The sequence below is a fragment of the Peromyscus californicus genome, unplaced genomic scaffold (assembly GCF_007827085.1).
Source record: "Peromyscus californicus insignis strain IS unplaced genomic scaffold, ASM782708v3 Scaffold_20__1_contigs__length_68692818, whole genome shotgun sequence".
In the NCBI taxonomy this organism is placed as follows: Eukaryota; Metazoa; Chordata; class Mammalia; order Rodentia; family Cricetidae; genus Peromyscus; species Peromyscus californicus.
In genome coordinates this window covers 57929463-57952355 of record NW_026294503.1, presented here as the reverse complement: position 1 = coordinate 57952355, position 22893 = coordinate 57929463, and the positions used below count along the sequence as shown (strand labels likewise).

At 44.9% G+C, this 22893-nt stretch overlaps 1 protein-coding gene across 6 annotated transcripts in view; it reads left to right on the top strand.

Moving 5' to 3' along the window:
* Positions 1 to 1227: 1227 nt before the first annotated feature.
* Positions 1228 to 22893, top strand: part of Gxylt1 (glucoside xylosyltransferase 1) — a 43025-nt gene continuing 21359 nt past the window's right edge. For 2 of the 6 annotated variants that reach the window (XM_052748704.1, XM_052748703.1), the window contains exons 1-4: positions 1228 to 1480; positions 7798 to 7941; positions 13640 to 13732; positions 20076 to 20247. In XM_052748704.1, the coding sequence (XP_052604664.1) occupies positions 1269 to 1480; positions 7798 to 7941; positions 13640 to 13732; positions 20076 to 20247 (621 nt within the window). In that variant the 5' untranslated portion in view covers positions 1228 to 1268. The remainder of the gene's footprint in view (positions 1481 to 7797; positions 7942 to 13639; positions 13733 to 20075; positions 20248 to 22893) is intronic. The other 4 variants (XM_052748708.1, XM_052748705.1, XM_052748706.1 and 1 more) reach the window with 4 other exon arrangements.

Below are 22893 nucleotides of genomic sequence, written 5' to 3'. Positions count from 1 at the left end.
GGAATAACATGTTCCGACATGGAAGCATTTACATTACAGTAACAGAATAAAAGCAAGTCAGAAGTTAAGACATTTTCCAGACACCGGTTGGATCACCAGGTTGATGATTAGCACACTAAGGAAAAACTGACAGGTTTTAGATCTTTAACTGATGACATTCTTAGCTTTCCAACTGGTGGAAACCAGGGGTCCGCTGGTTTTGAGTCATGAGGATGTTAGGTCAGACACGGGTGCTCCACGAATGCTTTCTTCAAGGACTAAAGGTATCTAAGAATAATCATGAAGTTTAAGTTAGTCATTTTGCCTTGTAAAGTCGCCACCGCAGGCCTCCCGCACCAGTACTGGAGCTGCACACAGTTACGTTTCTACCAACGCTCACGGCGCGGGAAGTGGCGAGTGAATGCTCGGCGTGGAAGTAGCTGAGGAAGTCGGGGGAGGAGGAGGAAGGGAGGCTCCGTAGGGAGACGACCAATTTTGCTTTGGGTACGCAAATGAGTTTGTAAGCAAAGTCCAAAAACGTAAAAGGTAGGACCCCTGCCTCCCAGTCTGTTGTGTGGAGGGGCAGGAGCAGGCAGAGCGGCCAGAACTACCGCCGCATCTGAAGAGGTCGCACGAAGCACAGACGATCTAGACCCGAGGCTGAGGTCCGTGGGGAGCAGGATGGGCCGAGGAAGAGCTAGCGAGTGCGGAAAACCACGCTGTCCTTTTAATCACGCAGCGATTATCTTAGAATTCAAGCACAAACCACGCAGTGGAAGAGTCGCAGATTTAGGTCAAGGGCCTGGAGCCTAGCTCATTTCGCTACACCTCTCCGCAGCTCAGAGCTGGACAACCTCTAAAGGGGCGCCAGCGTCCATCTCCGGACTGCACGGTGGCCAGGCCCCGCTCCTGTGCGCAAGTTCGCTTCCGGAAGCGCGGCCGAGCGGGGGCCGGGAGTTGGGGCGTGGCGCGGAGGCGGGACTCGGAGAGACTAGGGGAGTGGCGGAACTCAGAGGCGGGGATAGGGGCGTGGCAGACAGCGGAGGCGGGGATGGGGGCGTGGCACGACAGGGTAAGGGGCGTGGTGTGTGGGGCGGGGCTTGGGGCGGGGCGGGGCGGAGTGGGACCTGGAGGGGATTGGAAGGAGGGGCGGGGTGGGGCGGGAACCGGGCTGGTCACGCTGCGGCTGCGCGTTGGGGCTCCTCGCAGTTCGCCCGGGCGGGCACGGCGACGGCGGGGCGGCGGTGACGGCGGCGGCGGCGGCGGCGGGGGCGGTAGCGCGGGCCGGGATGCGGCGCTACCTGCGGGTCGTAGGGCTGTGCCTGGCCTGCGGCTTCTGCTCGCTGCTGTACGCCTTCAGCCAGCTCGCAGTGTCCTTGGAGGAAGGAGCGGCCGGAGGACGCAGGCCGCAGGCCGCGGCGATGGTTTCCTGGCTGGCGGACGGCGAACGCGGCGGCCCCGGGAGAGGCGCGGGCAGCGCGGGCTCGGGCCGGCCGGGCAGGTACGGGCCGCAGTGCCGGGCGCGGGGGTCTGGGAGTCCGCGGGGCGGGACGCGCCGCTCCCACCACCGAGCACTTTCTGTTTGGCTTCAGACCCAGTGTTTAGAGCAGTTAGAAATTGAATTAATTTGCAACTTTCTAAGAGGCTCGTTGGAAGTAAGTGGTGGCCCACAAAAATCCTGATTACAGTGCGGCTAGTGGGAATTCCCTCCCGTTTCCATGGAGTTGAAGCTGAGCTATTTAAGAATCAGGCTGGCGCCCTTGTTGAGTCCCCCCACCTCCCAGGTGTCTGAATTTTCATCCTAAATCTTAGCATTTTCATCAGCAGCCGTGGTGGTTAGATAAATCCAGCCGAGGCATAAAGCGAGCTATGAATTTTTGTTTTGGAAATTACTCGGTTTATCCGGATACTTGAAGTTCAGAAACAGGAACGATACTTAATATGCTCACATTTTGTGGGAGGGGTGGAATGAAGATATCATTCTTTAAAAAATTGGGTATTTATGACACAGCATAATGATTTGGTGGATTTGCGTAAATCACTGCCAGGGTTATGAAATTTAAATAGGAAACTGTGTTGGCAGTGCACTTAACCGTCTGAGCGTTTCGCACTGCCTTGAGGGATACCTGTATTTTTGGACAATTCTGAGACCAACATATTGGAGAGTAGAAGACTGGGAGGAGATTGTGAAAAGTACCATCCACTTTGAGCTGTTGTGTAGCCTCTGAGAGTTGATGGCCACTTCCAGAGGGAAGAGGGTACAAACGAAAAGCAGCATGGGCATTGGGAGTTACTGTTCTATGATTTGATTGTAGTCAGAGAAATGTGAGGTCTAGGTGTATCCTCAGGTATAGTCTCAATATATTCCATTGCCCACACCTTTTAAAAAAAGTATTAATTGCCCAGAATTACATAACAAGAAGTTCTTGTAGTGTGTGTGTGGGGAATCTTTCCAACTCCATAAAATAAAACATTTTTTATCAGAAACTAATGGGGTCCAGCCCCTAATAGTCTCCTTTCCAGGGTCCGGGGAAGAATCTATCACATCATCTCTTGCTTTACAGTTATATATCCCCCAAAAATCACAATCCTCCCCTCCACCCAGGACACCCAGCCTAAACTTCCTCAGGCAGTGATTGTCCGCTATCAGGATCAAATGGAGGGGTGGTAAGAATCACAAAGAGGGGCAATAGCTGTTAATTACCATTTGCAACCCAAAGGGGAAGTGACTAATGAATTGACTAAAGGCTAAATTCGGGTAATATCTAAGAAGAGGGATCTTATGTGCACAACTATAATCTAAAATGTGTTTGGAAAAAAATGTTAGAAATCTAAATATTCCTAGAAGTGGTTAGTAAGGCTGTAAGAGGGAAGGGTCTGAGCTAAATTGTATAAAGCTATTACTTAATGTCCACCTGACCTAGGCGGTGTCCCCTTGTGGAATTTACCTTAAGCCAGGAGACTTGTATGTGGGCTGCTATCACTGTTAGTCCTTGAAAGTTGGGCGCCCACCTGGGCAGTGTCTCCTTGTGGAATTTAAGTCAGGAGACTTGCAGGTGGGCTGTTATCATTGTTATCCTCGGAAGTTGGGCGCCCACCTGGGTGGTGTTTCCTGTAGTCCTTAAAAGTGGCTAATCTGATTCCAGAGAAAGCCTTTCCCGAGGCTGTTCTCCAAATACCTGGAACGTGTATGTCCAGAGAGTGATCAGTCCACACTGTCAGCCCTTCATAGGGGAAAGTCAGTTGGGAAAACTATGAAGGCACACATGATTTTCACAACAATACAGCTGATATATAACAAGCCAAGTAACACCAAAAACTCCTTGGGATTTGGCTTCCTCTGGAGGAATTCCCTGATTCCTCCAGGTAGTGACTTTGCCATAACCAGCTGAGTTCTTATGATATATTCCTGCGCCCTGCAGCACATTTTAAATGGTAAGAATAGTATTTCAGAGCAATCTCTTCTCAATTAGTGTATACTATTTGAAACGATTATGTCAAGCCAGGCTTGGTGGCCCACGTCTGTATTCTCAGCACTCAGGAGGTGAGGCAGGAGGATGGAAAATTCAGTGCTAGTCTGGTTTTCATAGTGAGTTCCAGGCCAGCCTGGGCTACATAGTGAGACCCAGGTTCAACAGACCAAGGGCTGGCTAAGTACCCTAGGGGTGAAGGGCGTCAGGTGCTGAGTTCCTCCCTCCAGGGTTTTAATAGACAGAAACTGTGTTAAGTTTTAGCTTCTGACAAATCTGTGCCCTCTGTCTCTCAACTGGTGTGGGATCCCTCTATCACCTTGTTACTTGGTTATGTATTCATTTCTCTACTATAAAATGTAGATAATAAATTTTCAGCTACGTTTGGATATAATCGACGGATAAAAGTTGTGTGTATTTAATCCTGACAACTTGGTGTTTTGATGCCCATTCAGAGGTGATTGTCACTTCCTCCTTTTCGGATTGGCTGGACATCAAGTTCATTTTTTGCTGAGTACTATCGACACTGGTGGGATACCCTGGGAATTTAAACACTGGGAAGAGTGAGGCTTTTGAATCCTGGACTTTACCTCTGACACATACAGGCGGTGTTGACTTCCTCATTAGATAGGGGCCATTTGTGAGAATTGCATCAGTAATTACAGGGATTACTCGTCATGGAAGCTGGCACAGTAAAACTCTAGCCAATATGGTGATTGTTTTAATTTTAAAGTGTAAGCCCCCTTTTTTCCCTTCCTTCCTTCCTTCCTTCCTTCCTTCCTTCCTTCCTTCCTTCCTTCCTTCCTTCCTTCCTTCTCTTTGTCTTTTACTCTGTTCACTGGGACCCAGTAAGAAACCTGCTAAACTAGAAGACTTGACAGTGAATTCCAGGAACCTGTGTTTGAACCATGGGCTGTTATCAAGATGCGAATAAACACTGAGAACCACTGATACAGTTGGGAGATTTGACCATTATTTTTGCAATACTGTTTTCCCCTCCTCCCCCAATCTGACTTTGAAGGAGAGGGGGATGGGGCATTGAACACCGGAGAAAGTTGAAATCCTTAGGTAAGGCCCCTTACTCCGCCTCATAAATGAGGTGTGTAACACCAGTGCCACACCTTATGTTCTAGTTTATTGAACAACATAGTAGTATTGACTTCACATCTTTGTTGAGTGTTATCTGGGATGCTACAGCAAAACTCTTCTGACTGGATCGATTGAGAACGACAGGAGTAAATTATTTCTTACCCCTTCTTTCTGTGTTCTCACCAGAGCCCCTTCTCCATGGACAGTAATGTCATTCTAGGGGCACTGCCCTCTGTTCTAGTCACCTGCCAAAGGCCTGGGCACCCCGACGTCAGTTATCACATCAAAGATAATTTTTTGGTGGTGGAGGGGGCGCATATACAAACAGTCCACATACTTAGCATAATCCTGATCCATAATATTTAATAGAAGCTAGTGATTAATATGTGCCTTTGGAGATACTCATTTGACTAAAAGGTGTACTTTTAGCTTAGAGTTTTTTTGTTTTGTTTTTGGCTTTTTGAGATAGGGTTTCTCTTTTTAGCCTTGGCTGTCCTAGAACTCTGTATCCGAGTGCTGGGATTAAAGGCGACCACTCTCCCCTGGTTTAGAGATTTTATTTTAAATATTAAACACTGTTACCCATGTTATGTCTGTTGAAATTCTTCTCCTTGAATAATAACTTAAGTTTTGTTTGGAAAGTGTATGTTGCATGAATTTTAAAATTTTTGTTTTCAGGTTGGCTATTTTTTTTTTCATTTTTTAAATCTTCATTATGCACAGAACAGCTTTTGTTCCAGAGTTCCTCCTCCCACACATTTTTTAAAAAAGCATTTAAATCTGTAATCTAGATTTACTTTTTTGTCAAAGGAAGAGAGTGTTCTGTGATCACTTTTGTAGCCGGAAGTTTCTCTGCTCCTGCCTGGCCCTGGGTCGGTTGGGACTAATTTCTCCCACCCGAGTCCTGCAGCCACTTGGTCCCAAGTAAACACACAGAGGCTTATGTTAATTGCAAACTGTATGGCCTGTGGGTCAGGCTTCTTGATAGCTAGCTCTTATAACTTAACCCATTTCTATTAATCTGTATGTTGCCACGTGGCCGTGACGTTACCAGTCAACTGGCATCTTGTTGCTCCTGGGGTGGCGGGCTGGCGTCTCCCCAACTCCACTATTCTTAGTCTCCTCTACAGTTCGAATGCACCGCCTAACCTTATCCTGCCCTGCCATAGCCAATGCAACTTTATTTATCAACCAATCAGAGCAACACATATTCACAGCGTACAGAAAGACATCCCACAGCACACTTCTGAGGTAGTGAGACAATTGTTTCTGAGGTAGTGAGACAATTGTTTCAGGATCATCTGCATGTGTAACTGCCCTTTCCTCACTTTCTGAGTGTTCATGAAATTAGAAACCTAAGATGGGAAGATCTGATGGAGAGCTAGAAGTTAAGTAGTCCAGATGCAAAGCACTTGCAGGTGAGTTGCCCAGGCAGATTGCAGATCCCAATAACTTGCCCATATTCTGAGAATAATCTCCTCTAACAGGCTGGAACTGTGGTCTCTTGCATGTCACAGGTGCCCATGGCTTGAGATTGTGTTGTTATTGTGTTGTTGCCTCGTAGCCCTGCACTCAGCACTGCACATTCTTACAGTGGATTTGCCTGAAATTTTCCTTGACTCTTTATAGAGTAAGGAAAACTTATGTTATATATAGACTTTACAGAAGTCTTGTCATTATTATGGACATTTTGAAATGAAAACAAACAAACGATTTTAGTTTTAATTAATATAGAAGACTGTTGTGTCCTCCATGGCTTGGTCCTGGAAACCTGACTGGAGGTGTGAGGGAATGAAGGAAGGACAGACACACAGACACGTACAGAAAAGCTGGGGGCTGGGGGGATGTGTACTCTGATGGAGTGGGACCACGACGCAGAGGGAAGAGTTATCCGGAGCGGTGTCTGCAGTGGACAGTTCACAGGCTGTGAACATCAGGGAGGAGGAAGCTGCACGCAGCTGGTGGTTTTGCACACACTGGTCATTTGCACCTGTCTACGCTGTCAATAATCACACTGGGGCCAGAGGGAGGCTTTGTCGACCCTCTGAGCCTCGTGGGGGTGGGGGTGGGTTTGAGGGGGAGAGGCTTTGCGCTTCCCAGGGTCTGAGGCATGGGGTCCTTGACATGTCAATGATTGACATTCACTCAGGACTTCCTCTGCTCTTTGCGTATTCACTCAGGGTCTCCTCAGCTCCCCACAGAAGACATCTTGGATTTAAATCTGCTTCAAGTTTGAGAGGTGTTGCTGTGGAGAGCATATTGTTAAGTGCTTTTGCTGCTGTTTGTGTCTGTCTTTGGCACGGTCTCACTATAACCCACACCAGCCTTCAACTCCTAAACTCAGAGTCTCCTGTTTCAGCCTCCCACGTAGCTAGTACCACACTTTTGTTCTGTTTTGAACCCTGGCTGTCCTGGAACTCACGGCGACCACCTGCCTCTGCCTTTGCATGCTGGGGTGAAAGTAGCGTACCACCACCAGCTGGTCTGGCTCTATGCTTTTTTTAAATGCAGAGAATGAAATGTCCTTTTTAAAAAGATGCGTTCTTTTTTATTTTATGTCTATGAGTGGCTTGTCTTCATGTGTGTTGTGCACCACATGCATGCCTGCTGTCCTCAGGCCACAGGGAGGTTAGATTCCCCGGAGAGTTGAGCTACAGATGAGCCCGGGTCCTCTGGAAGAGCAGCTGGTGCTTTTCACCATGGAACCGTCTCTCCAGCCCCTGTGTTTATTTTTTTGAGACAGGGTTTCGGTGTAGCATAAGCTGCCTTAAACTTTCCACTTCAGCCTTCCAAGTGCTAGGATTGCAGGTGCGTGCCACAGTCCCAGAGTGTAATTTTGAAAAATTTCTAACTACTGACAACTTTGAAAATGTGTTTTTTAAAATGAATTTATTTTATGTAAATGAGTGCTCTATCTGTATGTACGCCTTTGTGCCAGAAGAGGGCATCAGGTCCCACTACAGATTGCTATGAGCTACCGTGTGGTTGCTGGGAATTGAACTCAGGACCTCTGGAAGACCATCTAGTTCTCTTAACCACGGAACCATCTTTCTAGCCCTGAAAATATGTCTCTTTTCAAAATTAGTTTTATCCTGAGAAAGTTTTTGTTCTGAAATAAATACTAATTCTTGGCAAGTTTAGAGATACCCCATGTAGCTCTCACCCTGTTTCCTAATAGTAACACATCTTACGTAGAGTATCTTTTTCTTTTTCTTTTCTTTTTTTTTTTTTTTAAGATTTTTATTTATTATGTATACAGTGTTCTGTCTGCAGGCCAGAAGAGGGCACCAGATCTCATTACCGATGGTTGTGAGCCACCATGTGGTTGCTGGGAATTGAACCCAAGTCCTCTGGAAGAGCAGCCAGTGCTCTTAACTGCTGAGCCATCTCTCCAGCCCCTAGAGTGAGTATCTTTATATCCATTGTAGTCTCCAGAACTCACTCAGACACTGTGTTTCGTGAAATATTCTCTCTCTCTCTCTCTCTCTCTCTCTCTCTCTCTCTCTCTGTGTGTGTGTGTGTATGTGTGTGTGTAGTTTTGAGCATTTTAGTCACATATATAAAGTCCTGTGACTTTCCCGACCCCTTTGATTAGTTTACTTATGTTCAGCCGCCTAGGACTGTGTACGAAGCCTTACGAACCTTGGTAACAAGGCACAGTAGCACCCTTAGGGACCTCACTGTATTACTGATAACATAGCCCCTTCCCTCATAGTTTCACCATCTGCTGATGACTTAGAGGTACTGCTCTGAGTGTTGAATGTCTGGTATACCTTTTGAGCAGTTGTAAGCTGGGCAAGCTGCTGTGGGATGGTCTGTATGTCAAATGTGTTGCTGATTGGTCAATAAATAAATCACTGATTGGTCAGTGGCCAGGCAGGAAGTATAGGCGGGAGAAGGAGGAGAAAAAACTGGGAAGTGGAAGACTGAGTCAGAGAGACACTGCCAGCTGCCACGATGACAAACAGCGTGTGAAGATGCCGGTAAGCCACGAGCCACGTGGCAAGGTATAGATTAATGGAAATGGATTAATTTAAGCTGTAAGAACAGTTAGCAAGAAGCCTGCCACGGCCATACAGTTTGTAACCAATATAAGTCTCTGTGTTTACTTGGTCGGGTCTGAGTGGCTGTGGGACTGGCGGGTGATAGAGATTTGTCCTGACTGTGGGCCAGGCAGGAAAACATTAGCTACAGCAAGCACCTTTGCTTTCCAGAATTTTCGAATCTCAGTTTGTGTGTGGGCAGGACACTGACAGAAGAGCTGATGTCTGACTTTGATCACTGCCCTTACTTACTGTGATTAGTAACACTGCAGTCTGCAGAAACACACTTCCATTTCTCTCCTTCCCCCACAGGGTCTTGCTGTAGAGCCCATGCTTGCCTCAGACTTAGAATCTTCATGCCTCAGCCTCTTGAATGCTGGGATTGCAGGTGTTTGCCACTATCCCTGACCTAAAAAAGCAGTTTTCACAAGTCTGAGAATGGATATTTGAAGGGAAGACACTTAAATAATTATACTTCCTGCCAGTATATTTCTAGTGTTTTCTTTTTTCAGGATTTACCTTTATATGCCTATGTGTGCATTTGTGTGAGTGTTTACATGTGTGTGGAGATCAGAGGGTGTTAGATCCCCTGGAACTGGAGTAATAGGCAGTTGGAACTGCCTGATATGGATGCTGGGAACCAAACTCTGTCCTCTGCAAGAGTGGCCAATCCTCTTAACTGCTAAAGCATCTCTCTAGTCCTCTGGTTTTTCCATGATGGTAGGTGGTATGTGTATTCTTTCTATGTGTGTGTGTGTACAAAGGTTGACTTCTCTGGCATTTGGTGTCTTCTCTATCACCGTATTGCTGAGACAGGTCCACTGCTCCTGGACAGCAAGTCCCAGGGATCATCCTGACTTTACCCATAGCACTGGGGTCACAGGTGTGCTGCCATCTTGGATTTTTATGTCGGTGCTGGGGATCTCAACCCTGGCCTTATGCTTGTTTTTCAAACACTTCACTGAATGAACTGTCTGCTTAGCCCCCCCCCCCACAAATGAGTTTTATATCTTATCTGTATACTGTGTTTTTCAACATGGTGTTACAACCAAGAAACAGCCCTAACAACTTGACTTCCCGTCCTGGTATGTATGTTTTATCTCTTAGTAGAGTTTAATGACTACTCAGCCAAGAGCCCTGTATCTAGGAACAGTAACTGCCCACTCCATTTCTTAGTCCTGCAACCCTCGACTCCCACAAATCTGTTGTCTTCATGGATTTGCTTGTCCTGAACATTTCCTACAAATGAGTCATACCAAGTGTGAGCTTCTGAGTTTGACCTCTTTCATTTAGGTTGTATTTTTAGGGTTCATCCATAGTATGTGTAATATTTTACTATTATGATACTATTTTATTAAATGGATCTGACACATTTTGTTCGTTAGTTGATAAGCATTTGGGTGGTTTCTACTGTTTGGCTGCTAGGAATAATGGTGCTATGAACAGACATTTATATTTCCTCTTGTTGTTGTTTCGGGGCAGGGTCTCTTATAGCTAAGACTGGCCTCAGGCTCACTGGATGGCCTAGGGTGGACACCCCCCCCCCCCCCCCCCCCCCCCCCCCCCCCCGTCTCTCCACACTCTCTGCCATATATACAGCTTTCCTATGAACACAGGTGTTTTTAGTGCTGTTGAGTAGTTAGGAGTATTGGGAGTGGAAGTTGTGGGCTGTGGTTGCTCAAACCATTAGGTTTTTTTTTTTTTTTCCCTAAATTTGTGTGTGCGCTTTAGTAACTATGTGGAGGTCACAGGACAACCTGCAGCAGCTGGTTCTCTCCTTCCATGTGGGTTCCAGAGATTGAATTTAGGTCATCATCAACAGCAGCAAACCTCCTACCTGTGGAGCCATCTTGCTGGTCCCTAAATTTATACTTTAAAAGGGAATCATGGCTTATATCACTCTTCCTTGCTTTTCTGCAGTTTATAAACTAACACCAAACAATAACAGTTTCTTAAACATTGCAGGCCTGTGGCTCTGCCTCTGCATTGGACATCTCGTTCTAACACCACAGCTAAAGAAGTTCTTACCCTGGGTGTGCTCACTCTCATGCAGAAGTTGAGTGAGGGGCCTGGGGATGTACGGCAGTGGTAGAGCACTTGCCTACCATGCTCACGGCTCTAGGGTTAGTCTCTAGCACCATGTTACTTTGGCCAAAGCTGGTAACTTAAGGCCAAAGTTGGTGAACAATGTAATCCAGGTTCCCTTTAGAGGTGGGAAAGTCAGTGGAGATGAGGAGGATTCACTTACATGTAGTTCAGGGTGTGAGTGAATAATTACGAGCAGTAAGCAACACCTATAAGAACTTTGTCTGTTGGTTTGTTTTTTCTTTTGTTTTTGTCAAGACAGGGTTTCTCTGTGTAGTTTTGATGCCTGTCTTGGATCTCGCTATGTTGACCAGGCTGGCCTCGAGCTCACAGATCCGCCTGGCTCTGCCTCTCGAGTGCTGGGATTACAGGCGTGCGCCACTTTCCTACTGCAATTTTTGTGGGTAATTTTTTGTTGAAATTCAATGACATCTTCCTGGCTGCCCTCAAACTCACCGAGATTGCCTACCTCTGCCTCCCAAGTGCTGAGATAAAAAGTGGGCACCACCATGCCTGGCAGGCAGATATCTTAAAAATGTGAGTAGTAAGGACATACAAATATTAGCAATGATGAGTGATTTGTTAGCCTTTGAAAATTTTTAAATTGTGCTTGGTGACCATGGATCCATTGAAACATCTAAACTTAAGAATCTAAATTGTTCTGGGCATGAGCACCCACCTTTAATCTTAACACACGGGAGGCAGAAGTAGGCATATCTCTGAGATAGCAAGTTCCAGGCCAGCCAGGACTACATAGTGAGACCTTGTTTCCTAAAAGAAAGAAAGGAAGGAAGGAAGGAAGGAAGGAAGGAAGGAAGGAAGGAAGGAAGGAAAGAAGGAAGGAAGAAGAAAAAAAAGAATCTTAAGTTGTTACTGTAAATAAACAGCATTTATTGTATGAGCATTTTTATCAGTAACTTTTTTTGAGGGGGATGAATGGGTGCAAGGAACAGTCCGTATACCTTATGCATACATGGCAAGCACTTGTGATAACTGAAGAGTTCCTCCTGCCTCAATCCTGGAGTGCTAAGGATTACAGGCTTTGCCTCCACACCTTAGTCCCATGGACTCTTGCTTGATAGACACTGTTTTTATTCAGGTTTGGCCTTGAGGCATAGTTACATTTTCAGCCACTGTGGCCTCTTGCTCTGCTGATGCTTGATTAACCAGGCTGAGGATAGGATCCTGCATCTGCATTTCTAGTAAGGGATCTTAGGACCAGGCAGATTCAGGAAATAATGCACAAATTGTTTGTTATGGAGTACGTATGGAGTATTGTATGTAAAATGGAGTAAAAGCTGCAGTAGAAAATTACATTGTTATACCCAACTTTACAAAGTAGTTTTTATTGAAAAATTGAAATTTCCGTTTTCATTTCCCTCTTACCCTGTTGTGCAGTTTGACAGGAGAAATGGAATAATAGGGTTAGTTCCTTCCCCTCCCCCCAAGAACAAAGGCACATGCTAGGTGTTGATTGTATTTTTTTTGGTTTTTCGAGACAGGGTTTCTCTGTGTAGCTTTGCGCCTCTCCTGGAACTCAATTGGTAGCCCAGGCTGGCCTCGAACTCACAGAGATCCGCCTGGCTCTGCCTCCTGAGTGCTGGGATTAAAGGCGTGCGACACTACCGCCCGGCTTAGGTGTTGATTGTAAATAAACTGTGTTAAAATAACACTGGAAATGTCTTTATCTGGAAAGTTTGTGGTGAGGCTTAAATGGATGTGCAAGCACCTGCATGTGAAAAACGTCTATGTGTTATTTGTTAGGGTACCACTGAGTTTGGCTGCCTATAAGCAATGTTATATTTTAAACACAAATTTCTAATGAAGAGGCAAGCATTACTCCTAGGTTCGCATTTACTTTCTTGACTAATCTTTTTAAATTAAAATACACAACTTGTGGACTTGGTATCTTTCAAAGGAAAACCAAAGAGCAGTATAACTTTTCTTGGTGATGTTAAAACCTCAGTGCTGTGTTTATGCAGTAGTGTAGAGAATTTCATAGGCAGTATTTAAAAACTCACCAGGCAGACCCTGGTCCCAGAGTCTTATTTCATTACTAGTCTGGTGTGCATCTCTTCAAGACATGGCATTATGCCTTCAGACTGAGGACTCCTGCCTTGCATCAGGGATCGTAGACATTTCTGGGAAGTCAGACCTAAGAGTTTTGCAAGTCTGAAATTTCCTGGACCTTTTGATATTAGAATAGCAACTTTGAATTGACTCCATGGAGAACAGAGCTCCGTGGGGCTGAGAGCTGGAGTGTCCTAGGTTAGTGACGTGGTGCATAAGGCCTGCAGGGTAGTGAGTGAGTGTCAGATGGTTGCTTCGGAAGGAAATGACAGTGAAAAACATTTGTGCAACTTGAGATACTTTTTTATTTTCAACCCCAGCCTTAAGAAAGCCCACGGGTCTCCTCACCTCAGCTTTGGTAGTGTATTGAAACAGAGAATGGAGGGATGAAGCGGCCGTGACTGTCAGCACAGCGTCTTATGTTTCAGCTTGAAACACCATATGAGTAGTTTGAGTTGATTAATTTGAATGTATTTAATGATCTTTTCCTCCCATTAAACCTGCATTTGTGACTTTTTACGTTTGTGGTAAACAGAACATGTAGGTGAAATGAATTTTCTAGGATAGTGTTCATAGTCTGTGAAGAAAAAGATAAGATGTATTAATGTCTTGTATATGTCATCAGACGGAGGAGACTTTAATGTATCCAGAGAGTTCCTGACCAGAAAAAATTCCAGTTGTAGGATATTCTCACCTAATTAATGATCTTAAGGTTTTATTTTACACTGTGCCCTAAGTAAAGCAGAAATCAGTTTTGTAAAAATGCTTTGATTTTCCATAGCAGTTGGATTTGCAGTTTGTTGCTGTAAAATTGAACATGAAGTTATTGTGGTATTCGGTAGATTCCTTGGCAGTGCCCAGTCTAACCACTCACACAGGCCTGTTATCTCTTCTTACCGTCAGGTGTAAAGGGTCCTCTCTGTGTTACTGGAATCCCTATTGGATGCTGCCCTCTGCTGTTTGTGGAATGAACTGCTTTTGGGAAGCGGCTTTTAGGTAGGCCCTTACTATTTAATTGGTAGATCAGCGTAGGTAAGATTAGATAGTAGATGAACAAACCTTTCACTGTAATAAAACATAGCAGTGTTTCTTTTCCTGTAATTCAATATCTTATAACTAAATAATTGATATTCTGGTTGGATTTTCTATTCCTTTATCTCATCTTTTAGTTATTACTAAATTTTAATACATATTACATGTAAATGCTCTAAATTTTTCTTAGTGTTATTAAGATAAACTGTAGATTTTAGGGGAATTTATGATTGAACTTTACTAATAAATTGATAAGTAGGTATGGTCTAGTTTGCTTTCTGTTTCTGTGATACAATAATCTGAAGAAATGCAGCTTGGGAGGAAAGGGTTTGCTTGGTTTATACTTCCAGGTCACAGTCCATTCCTAAGGGAAGTCAGGGGAGGAACTCAAGGCAGGAACCATGGAGGAATACTGTCTGCTGGCTGGCTGGCTTGCTTGCTCAGCTCCCCTTCCTATAGAACCCAGGTCCACCTACCTCAGGATGGTACCGCCCACAGTGGGCTGGACACTGCCACATCAATCATTAAGACAGTCTCTCCCAAACATGCCCATGTTCCATTCTGATCCAGGTAGTTCTTCTCTTGGATAACTCTTAAGCTGTGTCAACTTGACAATCAGATTTTGTAAGACAAGATGATAAAAGGCTTCCACTAGATGTTTACAGATAACATGAACATTGTGTATGTATGAGTGCATGTGCATTCATGTATGTGTATATACATGTGTGTATACATTTGTCAGTTACCTAATTTAAAGGTAGGGGCTTCACTGCTGGGTATTAAATGCCCAGTATTTTAGATACTGGGGCTGATGACATGGTCCATCTGGTAAAGACACTTGCTGCCAAGCCTGCCATTGAGTGGAGGAAGGTAAGTCACTCCTGCAGATGATCCTTTGGCCTCAGGTGTAGACTGTGTGTGCACACCCGCCCCAAACAAATAAAATGTGATAAAACCAAAAAGCTAGTGTACCAAAAGCACATTCTGTGGGAGATGTGACAGCTAAGGAAAGACGGTGTCAGTGCTAGCCTAGAGGTTTGTGGGGACCAGGAGGGGAGAACATCCCACTGAAGAGTAAAAGAATGGTCATTATTTACTGACTGTTTAAGGCCCTGCAGGAGGAAGAAGAGCCTGTCTTGTTCCTGCCTCAGGGAAAGATTCAAGTGCTGGTAGGAAGGGGTAAGGGTCGCTCTCCTGAGACAGGAGTGCTGGAGCACGTGGGAATGACCTGACGTGCCCGCTTCAGGAGCAACAACGTTTGAGGCTCCTCTGTTTCTGCACTATCTTTATGGTTAATTTAAATTCTCAGTCTGTTTGCCAGTGACCATGCTGGTTACCACATTCTTTTTTTTTTTTTTCCTGTAATTAAAAAAAAGTAAAATATAATTACATCATTTTCTCCCCGCTGTAACCCCCCTCCTATCCCTCCCTGCTCTACCTCAAATTTATGGCCTCTTTTTCTTTAAATATTACACACTCTCTCTCTCTCTCTCTCTCTCTCTCTCTCTCTCTCTCTCTCTGTTGAGTCCATTGAGTAGCTTGTGTGCATATGTTTTCAGAAGTGACCACTTGGTACTGGAGAGTCAATTAGAGGGCTCATCCCTGGGGAAGACTTAATTCTTCCCCCTTCAACAGGTATTCATTGCCTGCAATATAAGCTGCCTCCTTAATATTTGTAATAGTATACATAAAGTCTCAGATTCTCAACTGTGCATCCTATAAGCAAGTGGAAAGGGTTAGTTGATAGCAGATTTTCTCTCTCTGTATGTCTGTGTGTGACAGATTTCCACCTGTCAAAAAGGTCCCAGACTGATATGTGGCTTATCAACTCCAGTAATCATCATGTTCCAGCCATTCAATTAGCTCGAGTCTACAGGCATGTACTGCTACACCAGGCTCTTAAATTTGAGATTTTAAGTCATACCCCTTTTTTTACACTTTCTGTTTGTAATATTGTAATCTGTTTATACTATGTGAATACAAAAAGAGAAACCATTTTGCAGTATGTCAATATTCTGTAAAGTATCTTAACCTCAGTTTCTTTTTTCTCTCTCTCTCTTCCTCCCTCTCTCTCCCTCCCTCCCTCCCTCCCTCCCTCTCTCTCTCTTTAAATGTATCCAAGTGTGCCTAGTGCTCACAAAGGCCAGAAGAGGGTGTCAGATCCCTTGGAACTGGAGTTACAGGAGGTTGTGGACTATCTAACATGGATGATGAGAACAGAACTCTGGTCCTGGAAGAGCGAGCAAGTGCTCTTAACTGCTGACCCTCTCTCCAGCCCTTAAACTCACTCTCTTACATAGAGCTAAATCCCCACCATCCAGTGACCCTGTATCAGACAGACAGTGGACAATGCAGATGCCACGTCATTTCACCCTGTTTTAGTTTTGTGTGTGTGGGATGTATGTGTTCCGTGATTCTGCATGCAGGTGCGTGTGTCGCGCCATGGTAGGGGTCAGAGGGTAGTCTCGGGTGCTGGTCCTCACCTTCCACCTTATGAAGCAGGCTGTGCCGTTTTCCTACTGTATTCAGTAGAGACATTCTGGGGATTCTGCTGTCTGCTTCCAAGGAGGCGGTTACGGTTCTCTCCTTCCACTGGGGGTTCCGGGGATTGAACTCAGCTTGTCAGGTTTGCCTTCAAGTATTTCTACCCACTGAGCCACCGGGTCCCATCTTTTGTGACGTGATACTTTTGTTTTGCAGAATGACCCTTAGTTGGGATATGCCTGTGTCCCTATGAATGGATCAAGGCTTTGGTGTGTTTAAGCTCTTGCCCGTGCTGTCCTAAGGAGTCGGCTGGTACCATAAGCGTGGCATTGTTGGCCAAGTTTTGTCACATGGTTACGGTGCTGGCCTTCCACTTCCGCTCGGTAGTAATCTCTAGGTCCACTTTGAAGTATGTGTGGGGAATACCCTTCTTTGGCAAAGTAGTGATTGTGGTGATTCTCTTACTCTGAATTTGTTGACAGAGTTTGAAGAGTTTTTCCCTTCACCTTCTACTTAGGTTCACTCATGGATTCAATTTTTAATTTTATTATGTTGGTCATTAGTGTCATACTTTTTTGGTTTTTTTGTTGGTGGTGTTGGAGACTGAACTCAGAGTGAGCTGGGCAGGAGCTTTAGCACTGAGGTACACCCCAGCTCTCCCTTTCTTTGTGAGCCTCGGGCTCCTCAGGTACTAGAGGGCATTGGGAATGAGAGTGGATCTGTGGAAGACCCTCAGGCGCTGCTCAGGTTAGGAAAGGCATGGCTGTTTGCCTTGCTTGGGGCCCTTAACAGGTGCTTGGCCAGAGTTTGGGAATGACGTCACAGTGATAGCAATTGCCTAAAGTGAGGTGTTGCTCACATAGTTACTTTCATTTCCTGTTGCTGTGATAAAATATCCCTACATAAACAATTGAAAGGAGAAAGGGTTTATTTGGTTTCCACATTCAGGTTATAGTGTGTTGTTGTGGGAGGTCAGGATGGCGGAAACCCGTCACACACCCGGTCAGGGACAGACAGCAGTGACTTGTTTGTTGGCGTTAGCGCTTGGCTTGTTCTGCCTGTTGCTGAGTCCGGACCCAGTTCCTGAATTGGTGCCGCCTATATTCGGGTGGGTCTTCCCAGGTCAGTAAACCCAGTTAAGAAACTCTCACAGGGCATACATGCCCATAGGCCAACCTACCCTAGACAGTTTTTCCTCATTGAGACTCCCTTCCCTTTTCATTGTCCATCGTATCAAGGTGACTATCAAAATCAACCATTACAACTAGACTGACTTCTAGTCAGCAGATTACGACACAGTAATTTTAGCTGTCCCTAGAATTGCTTGAGGGATGTTGGAAGGATCTTTGATAAAAAGTAAAGCTGGGTAGGAAGACTGCCAGAGGGAGCCTGCACCACAGTCTGGCCCCTTTGTAGTCCAGGGCTCCCCTCTGGATGACCAAGCTGCTGCCTCTCTTTGTGAGTGGGCTGAGGGGTCCTGCTGGGCCTCGCTCCCACTTGAGGCCATTCTGTGAGGCGTCCCTCTACTCACAGGTGGCTGGTGCTCTGCTTTACTGAGTTAGAAGAGCCCACAGGTGCTCTTTGAATTACCTAAAGATTTCTTCTCGTCATGCAGGAAGTGGGTGTGGTTTCAGAATTCTTTTGGGGTAAGATTCCCTATCTCTACAGGGATTTTAGTTAAGATAAAGCACATTTTAACAGCCCACGATGAAGATCCTAACGTTCAATTGGCCAGAATGACTGGAATGGCTGTCTCCCTGTGAATGCTTAGGAAATTAGGCACCAGTTCCCGCAGTCTGGAAGCTTCCTTTAGATCTCTTCTGATCTTCTGCAGTTGTCCTTTCTGTCCTTGGAGTGGAGGGTCAGTGGTGGGTGGAGACATCTTTTAGTGCGTGTTGCATCTTGTCGGCTTGGGTATTGGAGTCTGCATAGTGCTGTGGAGAGATGTCACAGTGGAACTGGCAGACCCCCAGCTAAACTGTCCTCACTAACATGCTTGGGGGATTGAGTAGATTTTGTTGCTTTTGAGACAGGCTCTCGCAGAGCCTAGGCTGGCGTCAAACTTGCTGTATAGATATGAGTGACCCTGGACTACTGATCCGTCTGCCTCCACTTCCCATGTCCTGGTATTACAGCCATGACTGGCCTTTGAGGCTGTTTTTAGGAAGATTGTTTTTTTTTTCCTTTCTTGAGGAACATTTTTCTTTTTTCCTAAGGTATAGTGTTTCTTAACATTGTCTGCAGAGAGTTCTGGGCAGAGCAACATGTAACTGTTACAGGTCAGTTCATAGCTGCTCTTGACTTCTGACTTTGGGGTGTATTCTTCTTGTTGACTAGTTAAGCAACCTGAACCTATTGGAGGTTCTCATATTATGGTTCCCCCCCCCCCCCCCCCCCCGGAGATAGTCTTGTTAGGGAGCCAGACTGGATTCTCTTGCCTCTGCCTTCTGAGTGCTAAAATTACAGGCTTACACCACCTTGCCTGGTTGTGATGTTTTAATTTTCTTAGACTTACTTTATGTGTGTGAGTGTTTTCCCAGCTTATATGTCTGCACCACATGCATGTCTGGTGCCTGCAAAAGTCAGAACAGGGTATCAGGTGCCCTGGCACTGGGGTTATAGATGGTTGTGAACCAGCTTGTGGACAGTGACAGTTGAGACCAAGTAGGAAACCAGAAATTCTGGATGGCCTTGTTAAAAATACCAAAATAAAGATAAAATCTTCTCTTGGTTGGTGACACAAGCTTCTGCTCCTAAGAACTTGAGAGGCTGAGGAAGGAAAATTGCCAGCCCCAGCATCTGCTTGGTCCTCTGCAAGAGCAGTAGGTGCTCTTAACCACAGAACCGTCTGCCCATCCCCAGGCTGATGTTCTAATGAAGATGTTTTAGAACCACTGTGAGGAGTAGGATCTGAGTATAGTTGACGGGAAGATGAGATAGAATTCTCTAGAATTGTGTGCCTCGGTTGCTTTCGCTGTGTTCTGTGGCCTCTGCTGTTTTGAGATGAACTGCATTCATCTTTCCTTGTCAGCGTGAGTGGTACCCATACAGTTTTCCTGTTAGGAAATGAAGGCCTTAAGGGATACGAGGGCCAGGGATTCAGGGAGTGGATGGGGAGAAGGCGCCACTTCTCTCCAGTGCCTTCAGTGGAGCAGTGTGGGGAGCTCATGCCCACACCAGAGGGAGGAAAGGGCTCCTCAGCCGGAACACCACCGCTCTGTTGGAGTGAGAGGAGATCTCTCCTTCCAGAAAGCCGTATCAGTGTGTGTGAGGTCCTTTCATAAATGTTTACACATCTTGGTGAGTACTTGGTAAATGGAACTGAATGTGTGCCTCTGAGAAAAAGTTACACGAACAGATGTCTTGTGATAAGCTTTGCTTAAGACAGGATGTAATATTGAAATATGTGTAGATGAAATTGTAGCTGACTTGCTTCATAGTGATCTGATTGTGGGTTGGAGGAGGCATGTAAAGGGATTTTAAATGGCATTAGAAGAAGTTTCAATGAAAGAAACACAGTTTTAAAATGTTTCATTGGAAGGCCTTCCGATTACTTAGGCTTCCTTTCTTGACACCCAGTGTGATGATGAGTGAAGTTAGTTCTGTGTTCTTGGGACAGTTGCCTCCTGAGGTGTGTTGCTGTGGAAAACTGGTCAAGAGTATAGGCAGAAATGATTGGATGATGGAGTCAGCATTGTAGTATTTATTGATGTTTCTTTTACATTTTAAAGAGTTGTAAACCTCTGTTTTTAAACATGGTAGAAATATCCGTTAGTAGTAAATCCATGCTGAACTGTTGGAATGTGCTCTTCTTTGTTGATAGGTACAGTCTGAAAACACAGCCCACGGAGAAAATGCACCTTGCTGTTGTTGCCTGTGGTGAAAGACTGGAAGAGACTGTCACTATGCTGAAGTCCGCTCTCATTTTCAGCGTCCAGCCACTGCAGGTCCATATTTTTGCTGAAGACCAACTACATGATAGCTTTAAAGACAGAGTAAGTACCTGACACACAGTGACGATCGCAGAGGTGACTATCGGATAGTCTGCTCTGGTAGAACTGTCCACTCGGCACCCTTCCCTCTTAGGGAAGTGCCTTCGAGGAATCCAGATACAGTGTAAAAGAAGATTGGATTTTGACGAAGAGTAGGCAGCTTCAAGTCCTCTGCCGAGTATGAAGAGTCTATTTACTTACTCTGTTACATGGTAGTTCTTCATCTGTAAGGAGGGGTTCTTGTTTTCTTTTCTGGCTGTGGTCAGGCCATTTTCAATATAAGAAAGACTACTATTGGTGAGATTATTAAGGCCACTCCACGTAGTTAAAAGGAAGATTTATTTAGTGGGTAACTTACAAATGAAGAGATAGGTAGGTCGCGGGGTCTGGGGAAGGTGTATCGTAGTCCAGCGGTGTTCCCTGGAGAACTCTGCTCAGTCAACCTCCACCGTCCAGGGTCCCGGAACGGAGAGAGCTGGCCCATCCAGATCTCGGGTCTTCAGGGTCCTCCCTTAGCCCCGCCCTGTAGGCGTGACAGTTGCTGAAGCCTCAATGCGGTTTGGAACTTCCAGATCAAAGCTGGAATGGCTACCCACTACAGACTACCTCATGGTTTAAAATGGCCATTTAAACTCCAGCCATCACAACCATATTGTACCCAATATGAGGAGAAGAAAGAGTGAGGAAGGAAAAATGCTTTTTTTCCTTTAAGGGCACTGTGCATTAATAGTTGTGACATATCTTCTGCTTTTGGTGTGAGTTTAGTCATTTGGTCATAGCTAGCTGTTAGAGTTGAAAATAGACTGTCTGCTAAGGGCAGCCTTGTAACCTGCTTGACAACAAATGCCCGTGAGGAATTAGGGGTCCACTTCAAAGAGGAGACAGATCTTGTATGCAAACGAAGATGACCTGCACCTCCCAGCTGTGTGTTCTGAGGAGTGGAGATGATTCTAGTGTGATGTGTCCCCCTTCCCATCTCACCCCACTCACGTCTCTGCTAAGTCTAGCTTTCAAGCTGCCTTGGATTTCTGTGTTTGATCTATGTTGTTGTTTGTTTGTTTGCTCTTTTAGGGGCCTGCCACCCAGCTCCCAAATAAATCACACATGGAGGCTTATTCTTACTTATAAATGTCTGGCTTTAGCTTGGTTTGTTTCTTGCGAGCTTTCCTTAACGTAAATTATCCGGTCTACCTTTTGCCTCTGGACTTTTACCTTTGTCTATTTCTATATACCTTTTATTATTTCTTACTCCTTGGCTTGCTGTGTAACTGGGTGGCTGGCCCCTGATGTCCTCCTCCTTCTATGGCTGCTGCTTCCTTTTTTTTCTCCTCCCAGACTTCTCCTTCAATATATTCTTTCTGCCTGCCAGCCCCGCCTATCCTTTCTCCTACCTTGCTATTGGCCATTCAGTTCTTTATTAGACCATTAGGTGTTTTGGATAGGCACAGTAACACAGCTTCACAGAGTTAAACTAATGCAACATAAAAGTAACACACCTTAAAATAATATTCTACAACATATCTATACATGAAGATTCTTTGTTTTCCGAGTTAAATTAGTTCATTTCCATGTTGAAAGAAAAATACCATTTGTACCTTTTTAGTTTTTGGCCAAGAGCCTTAATTCTAAGAGATATAAAAGGTTTACCTACACTTTAAAATATTTCTAGTCATCTTTGGGGTTTTTTTTATTCATTCTGTATCATCTTATTCTCGTTATCCAGATTGTTTCTTAAACTATAATTTGCTTTTGTTGGTATTTTGTTGTTCTTTTGAGACAGGGTCTCAACTGTGTAATCCAAGCTGGCCTTGAACTCCTGTTGATCCTCCTGCCCCAGTTTCCTGAGTGCAGGGAGTACATAGGGCTGTAATATCTTTTCAAGTTAAACATTTGGCTCTGATTTTGATGAAAGAATATCAGATATTTGATGGACCAAATTGCAAAATATTCCAATATTAAATCAGGAATGTCAAAGATTTCATTTTGAAGTTAGTATTGAAAAGATCTTTGAAGTGATCTGTAATTTGAAAGAGAAATGAAATTGCTGGTTTTTTAAATAATTAACAGGGACGCCAAAGCAGGGTGTTGCAACCAAAGCATTCTCAAATTATGTTGGAAGCTGCTTATGCTTTCAGAAGTACTTGAGCACAGTTGTAACTCAAAGGGAGATTTTCTGTCTGGTGTAAACTGTACCCCATCTCCCCCTGGTCATTTCTCTGTGCTCTTTGGGTAATTTGAACCAAAAATTCTAAAGCTGGGCTTGTTGCCCTGTGCTCATCATTCCAGTTAATTAAGAGGCTGAGGCAGGAGCCCGGGATTTGAGACCCGCCCCTGGAGAGTGGCTGCTCCTTGTTTTAGCTGCAGTAGCCTGAGCCTGTCGGGAGGCTGTGCTGTTGAAGTAACAGTGGTAGATTATATTTAACTGAGTCTGGACCAAGGCAGTGTTTCCAAGTGAGTTCAGGACATTAAAGAGGAATACTCACTGTAGATTTTTTAAAAATGTTATTTTGGGTGTCTAATGGTTTTTAAAATTGGCACTGGATAAGTATGTGTGAGAATAGTTTATTAGGACTACCAGGACACATCTAAACTTTACATAAGTGGACTAAATTAGTGTCATGTTAGTCTGACCCTTAATATGAACATTTT